Source organism: Buceros rhinoceros, unplaced genomic scaffold (genome assembly GCF_000710305.1).
Source record: "Buceros rhinoceros silvestris isolate BGI_N320 unplaced genomic scaffold, ASM71030v1 scaffold2100, whole genome shotgun sequence".
Classification (NCBI taxonomy): Eukaryota; Metazoa; Chordata; class Aves; order Bucerotiformes; family Bucerotidae; genus Buceros; species Buceros rhinoceros.
In genome coordinates this window covers 139,032-148,805 of record NW_010387774.1, presented here as the reverse complement: position 1 = coordinate 148,805, position 9,774 = coordinate 139,032, and the positions used below count along the sequence as shown (strand labels likewise).

General features: G+C 40.7%; 1 protein-coding gene across 1 annotated transcript in view; it reads left to right on the top strand.

Annotated features, from left to right (window-relative positions):
* Nucleotides 1-9,774, top strand: part of ACER2 (alkaline ceramidase 2) — a gene marked incomplete at its 5' end in the record, with an annotated part of 11,904 nt that overhangs the window by 1,565 nt on the left and 565 nt on the right. The window contains 2 exons of the mRNA XM_010133513.1: nt 2,227-2,364; nt 8,988-9,125. Of these exons, the coding sequence (XP_010131815.1) occupies nt 2,227-2,364; nt 8,988-9,125 (276 nt within the window). The remainder of the gene's footprint in view (nt 1-2,226; nt 2,365-8,987; nt 9,126-9,774) is intronic.

The window sequence follows — 9,774 nt, the reverse complement described above, 5'->3', positions numbered from 1 at the left end:
TTTCCCTCTTCCTTTTATATATCTGAAAGTGTACATACAGCTGGACCTGTGGAATTCAACTGAATTTTCATCTGCATATTGAAAATGACCGTGGTTAAGGATGGTGTTTAAATATTCAAAAGCTGAGTGTTTAGAAGCCTATTGCATTGTAAAAGTATTTTTTTCTTTTTCTTGCAGGATTAAAAAAAAGTGCATTGTAGCCAGTTTAAATAATCTAGTTGTGGTTTGTCCCCCCTAAAAATATTGTGCTATAATCTTTGTACATATTCTTTATGCAGTAGAGACGCTGAGGTAATGAAGAGGTTTGAATTGCAGCACCAATGTTCCCTCTGAAAATTGCTAAGGCTTCTGCTTTTGCCTTCTTATTCTGTTACTATCTGGGGGATTTTTGTGCTTTTTTATTTCCCTTGACATGTGCCTGATTACAAGTTGCTGACTGGGGGAGGGGAGAGGAGGTTGGTGCCTAAACTGACCGTTCCTCAACATAGCTTGCATTGAGAAAAGTGTGTCTTGAATTACCGTGTATGCAGTCTAATTAGTTTTTTTCATGCTGGCATGGATTTAGTGCTTCTGCATATCGCAGTGCAGTGTCTTTACAGGACACCAGCAACTTAACAAGGAAACAGGTTTTACTGGAGTGTTTTCCTTGATGACATGAGTTGTACGTGTTTAGTTCAAGTGAAGAACACCTCAGAGGCTTCAAGAATTTCTGTGACTGCAGGTAAATTATTTCATAGTGGCCTAAGGGGATCGTTTTATGTCATCTAACACCATCTTCTGATGGTGTGCTGGGTAGGTTCACAGTATGGGCTGAACTGTGTCCTTTTTAAAAGGAGTAGTAACACGTTTGAGTATAATCCTGTTTCTGTTGAACTTGATGTGAAAATTATAAATAATAATCTCCCAGGTTATAACTGATTCATAAAAATACTGAGGTGAGGTGAAGGATGTCTCCTATCCTAAATTTCTCAGAACACTTCTTCCTGAGAATCTATCAAGGTAGTTATGTGTTACGGTCTTGAATCCTTTCTGAACTGTACAGAAAAAAGACATACTGAGCAACAAACCCTAACCCGAAACATGTTTTGTTTATATTTTTGTTTTTTGCTTTGCTTTGTTAATCCTCTAGTTTTATACATATATCCTGTGCTCACTGCTGTGGTGTTCACTTTCTTCATCCTCTTCGCATTGGATTTTCAACGCTGCAAATGTTATTGTCTACCATGACTGCTTTGTGGTGTCTTTAGTCATTAAAGCATTCACATCAGATCAGAACTTCCCACTTAAGTAACTTGTTGCCTTCCAGCAGGAAAAAAAACTTGAAAGCAAAAAGCAGATGGAATGAGCTAGGTGAAGGTAATGACGCTTCTGGACAGGTAATGGTGCTGCACAAGTATACTGAGACCTTACTTCAGCCATAGAATTAAGGACAGCATAGCCATCTCTGGCTAGTTCTACAAAGCTATGGGGCAGTAGTTGAAGGGCAGCATGACAATCCTCCATTTGCCATACTCCTGCCGCAGACTGGAGAAAAGCAACCATTTGAAGTCCAGACTTGAAGTTTAAACAGTATGTATTCAATTTAAAAGTTGCCAGGCTGTCTGTATAGGGCCCAACTCTGTTTCATTTGTGCTAAGAATATACCAAACTGTAAACTTTAAAAAGTGTGGAAAGGGAATCCCTCACCTACTGTTGAATTTGGTTAAAAGAAACATTCTCACTTACCTTGTAGTTTTCATTATTTTTAAGGCTTAAAAGAAATAAAGGAAAATAAGAGACTGTAACATGACTCTGGAAGTTGGGACATTAATGGTAACAAAATATCCTATAAATCCATGTTCAATGCATGAAGAATGATGACCCAAGACTGTTTTGAGGAAGTAGAGCGCTGTGTGCAGAAATGGACTTGTTCCTGACTTATTGTGGGAGGAGATTGGGGTGCGGCCTTGAAACCAATGACTAGTGTGTAGTGTATTTATACAAACATATGGCTTTTTTGGAAGACTGTAGTCCAGCAAAAATTTGTGTATGTGATTAACTCTGCATGCACGTGAAAATTGGTGCAAGATTCACATCCATTTTATGCACATTGTCATTGTACCTCCTGAATACTCCTACAGAAACCTAAATTTTGTTATATTATTAAAATAATTTTAAGATTTCTGGTTTTAGAAATTAAAAGTTTTGAATTAAAAGCAGTTTTTCTCCCCCCCCAAAAACATTCAGGAGCCGATTTAAAGCTGCTGTAGGTGTCCTGTCTGGAGTTACTACCTGCCTTGCCTTCATTAAGCCTGCCATCAACAACATCTCACTAATGACTCTGGGTGTTCCCTGCACAGCTTTGCTTATTGCTGAGTTGAAGAGGTGAGTACATTTCTCCTGAATGCACCATTGCCTACTGAGATCTGAGATTCTTAGGCCACTGTGTGATGATACACTATATCTGGCTTCAGTGCTTGTGACAGCAGACCAGAAATGCTTCTCCCACATGCAAGCACAGATCTGATATAAACTTGCTCTGCCAGTTCAGACATTTTTGGCAAGGATTTCTTTTTTCCTGGGCCATTATGCTAGTTCAGATATTTTCTGTCTCCTTGTGACATATCTGTTGCGTAAGGGTGAAGTGGTCACATCATCACAGTATGGGTACTAGAGCAATGTGGAGCAAGGCTCAGGCATGTGTGGAAAGTGGTCCAGCTCTCAAACTTGTACTGTGAATCTTACACTGTTTTGTCTTCTGACATGGGTAAAGCGATGAAGTTAGACTGACCAAGATAAGATTAATCACTAGGTTGTGGCTATCACTCACAGCCTTAGAAACTATAAAACCAGAATGCAAATAGAGAAGAACCTGAGACTGATCTTAGCATTTTAAAGAGTCCTACCATGATACTGATTCCTGCAGCTGTCCAGAGACATTTTTGTATCTCCTTACCCACTGCAGAAAGGACCAGATGACTACCAACGCACAAACTTGTCCTTTCCTCTCTTCTCCAGTGTCTGAGAAGGATTTTGCAACTTACGTTGTCTCTTATATATAAATGTTAATCTAATGAAATGAGAGTAGTAACAAATGTCTGCATTCTGACTGCTTATGTTAGAACAGAGATTCTCCTGTTTCCTGTCTCACCCTGTTCTGCTGCTGTGTCTCCATATAGTGGAAGACTCAGCTAACAATGTTTTGTAAAGTTGTTGTGAGTCTTTTCTTATTAGACATCCTGCTGAGCGGTGTTTATTTCTGTGGTCAAAGAAACTCAGGAAATAGTTGTTTTGTAGACAAGAAGGTGATAGTTGAAGAACGTTGGTGGAGGTGTCTCTGTTTGATGAAAGTACCAAGGAACTACTGACAGGGCTAATGGAGATGTGGTTGTGGCACTAAATGATTTATGTGAACTCTCTACGTAACAGTTTTCCAGGCATGAGCTCCTGAGAAACTTTAAAGGATGAAGAGTCTCATAAATTTGAATAGTATTGTGTCGACTCTAGGAATTGGTACGCCTACAGATACTTGCTTATAAAACTCCTTCTGAAAAGGTCCTGTCTTATTAAAATGTATGGAATTTCCCTGTCTGTTTTTTGAAAGAAATTTAAGGACACAGATAAACATTCTTTTGAACTGATGATTAAAAAGATACCTGAAGACATATGGCCCTTTTAATTGTGCATTGGGATGATGTAATATCTGTGATGTTTTTTGATTAATTAGGTATTAAAGGCAAATCAGGATTGATAGGTATAAAAGGCAAATAATTAAAGATTTTATTTTAAACTATATTTATCCCTAGGAGATTTAAATGAGGTATTCTTGTAAACCCAGAAGATAGGAGTCATCTCATCCCTTTTTGCAGGAGAAAAAATAATTAACCATTATTTAAAATGCCTGCAATTTTTCCCATTGCCACAGTCAGCAGATGGCTGCACATCCAAGCCCTGGCAGTCTGCAGTTACATGGGGAAGGAAGAAGAAAAGCTGCTGGAGTAGTTTCTTCTGTTCTGTGCTGAAGTTTGTGATGTGTTAGACCAAAATTCCCTGTTGTTGTTCCTATCATAGGCTGGTGTCAATCTTGTACTGAATTCTGGTGAATCAGATCCCCTGTGTTTTCAAATGAGAATTTTCTGTCCCTCATTTGTCCTTGAGGATGAGATAATGGTGTCACAAAAGAGCATTGTGTTCTTAAATGCGGAGCTGGTAGGGTAGAGTGTACGCTAGGAAATATTGTGGATGGGAGATGAGCAAAAGAGCAAAAGGTAGTTAAGTGCATACTCCTCCTTGAAAGACAAAGAATTTTTAAACTTTATTCTCATTCAATCAAATCCCTTCAAGTGTTTGATTAAAAAAAAAAAAAGTTCTCCTAGTGGATGGTATCGGGGAGAAAGTGGGTGTGAATCCATTGGTTTCCTGGTCCAAGCCAAATAACCATTGAGTTACATTGTTGTCAAATCAGTATGATTTAGAGAGCCATCATCAGGAATGTAACTATCTCTATGTGCAGATAGATGCTAGAATATTATTGCTCAGCTGACACGTGAGCCCTGAGCAGTGAAGGTTTACCCTAGCTTCAGGTCTGTCTGTTCATATTTAATTCTCCTACTAGTAGCTGTTTTAGATCCTCAGCTGACAAGTTCTGTTTCAGTGGTAGTTCGAATGATCAGTGCCCATGTCTATTGAGAAATAAAAATATGGTTGGGTCCATGTCTCCTGCCAGCATCTAGGTGGCATTTGCTTTACATCTGTTTGTGATAAAAGCAGTGGCAAGTAGGAAGCTTTGTGGTCCGTTGTCTCCTCAGCAAGCCATGTGCACTGCCCATCCAAAGCAGTCGCTGCAGAAAGTGGGCAATCACAGAAAACCCAGGAGTATTGCACAGATCAGCGAGCTTCTGATCAGACCAGATCAGCTGGTCTTGTCATTGTGCTTGACTCTTTCTACCATAGAGTCATCTTTTGCGGTACACCCTGTAGCATCTAGCCTTAAGATTATAAAAATAAATTGGAGTACCTGATGGTGGTACTGAGCAAACCTGTCATTACAATCTCTACTTGGCTGATCTTGCATTGGAAAAAAATTCTTCAGTGAGGTTTCAGTTCTCCTTTGCAGACTTTAACTCTTTGAACCATGTAGGTTAATTGTCATCTCTTCTTGCCATTCAAACTAGTCGGGTGTTGACAGGAATTGTAACTGACTATAGGAGCTGCATATTTGAGGCCAAGCCCCTCTTAAAAGGGATGCAGTTGCGTGTGTTTGTTTACGTCTTTTCAGACAAGTCTAGGAAAGTCTTCATGTTAATACACACCCTCCTTCCTCTGTCAGAATGCACAAGTACTCATTGCAGCACTCTGCTGTTATGTGTCAAAGGTACAAAATCAGTCCATGCGTGTATCTGCTTAGGTACATGGTTCAGCATCTTGCTCTTACAAACAGTTGTGTCTCACTGAAGACCATAAATCTGCCTTAGTATTAATGAGAGAGAATTAAGCCCAGTATACTTAACACCACAGGTTTTGTTACTGGTTTTTGACCAATAACAATTTTCCCTCTTCTTTTATGAAGGGGTCTATGCTGTCTAGTCATTTGGTAGAAACATGAATCCTCCAAAATAAGAATGATTTACCAGTATAGTTTTACTGATAAAACTGCCAAATCTCGGATGTACTTCCTACTGGGGTTTGTCATTAAAGAATGTAATGATGATTACATGTGGATGTGCTTTGGAACTTGATAGGCAACTCTAAAAACCTCCTTACCCTTTCTTTTATTCATGCCCAAAGAGACAGTCTTGAAACCATCTTAGGCAAACCCTGTTTCCTCTGACTGTGTCTTGGTGGTTTGCCAAGTGAATTGGAGGATTCAGGCCTAAGAAAAAAGCCATTTCAGTTTATATGCTATGTGGAATATTAGTTTTTGTGGCAATCATGTAGGTGTTTTTGTTATGAAAACAACTATAGTGATATCTTTCTTGTGGAAGAAATTACAGTTTAGCTGGTAGTTGAGGTACTTCTTTGAATAGTAAAGATAGGTGTGATGATTCTGAATGTGGCATTATTTATAGGTGGCCTAAAAAAGAAACGCCAGATGCCAAAAACCAACTTGTGCAAAGGACACTGGAGCAAATCCTATGTCAACAAGATTAGGCTGTTGGTAGCTTTTCTGTCATTAACCCAGTACCTATAAAAGTGCCTTCTGTTCAGCTTTAGGAGATTCTTAATCCCAAATGCCTGTTAAAATGTCAACTGAAATTGCATTTCAAGACTGGAAAAAATATCCTACAGGGAAAACTGTACTAACTCTTTAGCTTGCAGTACACCAGAGCTGGTATACTGCTGCTCCTGCAGTACATTCAGAAAGTGTTCTTGGACAGAGCACTCTGTATGTTTTTAATATTTCTGAATGCTTAGCTAGGCTCTCTTAGCAAAGCCCTGGTGGCAGTTCTGCCTTTCTGCCACAGAGAGGCAGGAGTCATTCTCTGCCCCTGTCCTCCCACTGGGTAATTGGAGATCATCTTACACATGTGGGAGGCTGTAGTAGCAAATTTTAGCTTGGGGACATAACTGGCATTACTGCTTCCCTGACAGTGAATGTGGGGTAGTTTGTGGCTTGTAGGCATCGTGTGGCCGTGGAGACAATTATCAGTAGATGTTGGAAAAATTAGAACTCTGTAAATGTGTCAAATGAGAACCGCAGATTTCAGGCTGACAAGTATTTTGTGTAGAAGGCAGAAGGCCCAAAGAGCTTTTTGGTCTGTGCTGCACTGTGTTAGTAAATTGCCAGGGAGAGTCATGTATAAAGAAGGTCAGGGACTATAAATACAACTACTGTGCACACAGGTGTATTTGCCTATTTTAGCACCCTCCTTCAGGGGTGCGCGTTTTAATTGCTTCTGAGTGTCACAAGGTGAAGTGTCCCTTTAAAGGACCTGTTTGCCAGGCATTGCTCACCTTCCAGATGCAGCAAATGAGCCCAAGAATTGTGTTGAAGAAAGACAAATGATTCAGTGTAAAATCTACTGACTGGATTGGAGCAGAGAGAAAGGTTGGCTGGTAGCCTGCTGAAGAGGAGGAGGCATGGAGACATTCTCTTAACTTTTGGGCAGAGGTGTAAGGCATAGTGATTGTGGATTGGAGGAGCCCCTTTTGAAGACCTTGGAAACAGGAAGGGCACTTGGCATTGACTTGTTTTCCTTCTAGGATGTAGAAGGGAAAGACAGGGGCCTGTAACCCCAATGAAGGCTGAGTAGTCCTTGTTATACTAGCTGGATATTTGGTGCGTAGGTTTACTCTTGAAATGTAACCTAAACAAATCACTTTAAATAACTTATTTTGTCATCTGATTAGTAGGTTTGGGAGTGCTTTGGGAGGTCATATCAGTGACCTGAAAAAAGCAGTTAATTGACTCAAGTATTGTCTAAAAGCACTGAATGGTGCTCAGATTCCTGGGAAATTCACCAGGAGGTTAACAACAACAGGAACAAAAAAAGGCAGAGGAGAAAATCCCAAATCATAGCTTTGTTCTTGCAGAAGGCAGGGGAGCTGCACCATATCTCCTTTTGGCTACACAGGGCTGGTCATGTCCTGGTCAAGCTTTGCTTTGTAGGTATCAGTAACAGCAGAGCTGCATTTACTGGCACCAAGAGGCCTAACCCTAAAATAGCAGATGTAGGTACGCAGCAAGTTATTGACTTTAATAACTCCCCATTTTTGGATGTGAAGATTATATTGATTCCTGATTTTTCCTGATTTTACCCTTTTGAGCAAAGCTGCACAGTTGTTAGGATAATTCCAAGAAGAACAAAGCATCACAAAGGGAAATAAAATTGTGACCTTTCAAGTAGACTTGTGACACAGGAGAGAAGAGCTCCAAAGAGGAGATACAAGAACTCCCTGAAACAGTATCTCAGCCTAGGCTGTACTGACTACCATCAGTGGTCCACCCTGGCCTCCAATCGGGAGATTTGGGTAAAGCCCTTCCCAAATCTTCGTCTGCGAAGCCAAGCCATGATGATGATTAGGATAATTCCAAGAAGAACAAAGCATCACAAAGGGAAATAAAATTGTGACCTTTCAAGTAGACTTGTGACACAGGAGAGAAGAGCTCCAAAGAGGAGATACAAGAACTCCCTGAAACAGTATCTCAGCCTAGGCTGTACTGACTACCATCAGTGGTCCACCCTGGCCTCCAATCGGGAGATTTGGGTAAAGCCCTTCCCAAATCTTCGTCTGCGAAGCCAAGCCATGATGATGATGATCCTGGCATCTGCTGATGTATTCAGTGAGCGTCAACTGCAAACCACACTGCATGTGGACACAGCAAATGCTTTGAGCTCTCTTTCTCTCTGGTGTACCTCTAAATGATCGTGTCAGGTTTCTTGTGAAGGTGAAGAAACTAGAGTTTAGACAACATAAGGAATTCTGTCTGAGATGTCTGTGCTTGTGACATGTACTAAAGCATGCTTCTTTGTGGGTCCTGGCTCAAGGCTCCTACTTTGGAAGTTCTCTGGAACTGTTACACTGTACAATGCTAACTTACAGAGTGACAGATCAACTAATCAATTAAAAAAACCTCCTCATGCAGTTCCTTTTTTTACCAATCTTTATGTAGCAACAAATATGAACAAATCTGAGCACTTGTTGCATGGCTGGTTGCTAGCAGACAGTGTGTGTAACTAATCACTAGTCCTAGATACTCCTCCCTAGGTTTGGGAATGCCTTGATGTTTGCCCACCATTTGCACGTAGGTATTTAAGACAATATCCAAAACACAGCTACTGATTAGAAGGGGTTTTTTGTCACCTCACCAGTGCCTTGCATCTGAGCCATATTTACAGTAAGTAAAGTTCCTCTGTTAAGGACATTTATGTTGGAGCCGTTTTAAAGTTGTGTACCTGGCACGATGGATCCTACCGTAAAATACATACAGCCAAAAAGCATCAAGCTGCCATTACAAAGCAAATTTTGTTGTGTTTTATAACAACTTATTTGTGTTTTCTCCTCAGGTGTGAAAACCTGCGAGTGTACAAACTCGGTCTCTTTTCAGGTCTTTGGTGGATGCTAGCACTTTTCTGCTGGATCAGTGACAAAGCGTTTTGTGAGATCTGGTCCTCATTTAACTTCCCCTATTTGCACTGTGTATGGTAAGTGTTCTGGATAAACTCCACAGTTTGATTCAAATGTCATACACCCTCACCACACTACCCTTCTGAGCTGCCTGCTGTCTATTTCTGGTCAGTGCTAGATAGAATTACTGGCAAGATTATAAGCACCAAGCAAGCCTCACCCTAACAAAAGTGACAGATTTAGGAGTCTCTTTGGCCTCATCAGATCCTTCAGACAGTAAGTTCATTAATTGTAACTGAATTCCTTGCCCTGCTTGTTGTTAAAAATCCCACAGCACTGCTCAGTTAAAACAGGAACTGGGAAAGCTTAAACTTCCACTGCTAATGACCGAGGGTGAAGTGGGAGAGCACTCTTTAATCACCCAGCAAGTTGTGCTCTCTTATTCAGGGTGCTTATCTCAGCATTTCTGCACAGATCTGTCAGGTGCAGAGAGGCCGAAAAGCTGCAGCCAGTTTATACCAAGGGTAAGCTATGGGTTTGTAGTTTTCCTTATTCTCTGTATTCTTTGCTTGCACGCAAATGGCAGACAGCAACCCTGTGGGGCCGCTCAGGGGGAGAAAGTGAAGGATACACTGATTTTTAAAGCTTGTTGATATATTTGGTTGCTTTACTGAAGTAATGATACTGATTTTTTTGGGGGGGGGGGGGTGGGTGTTGGGGTGTGTC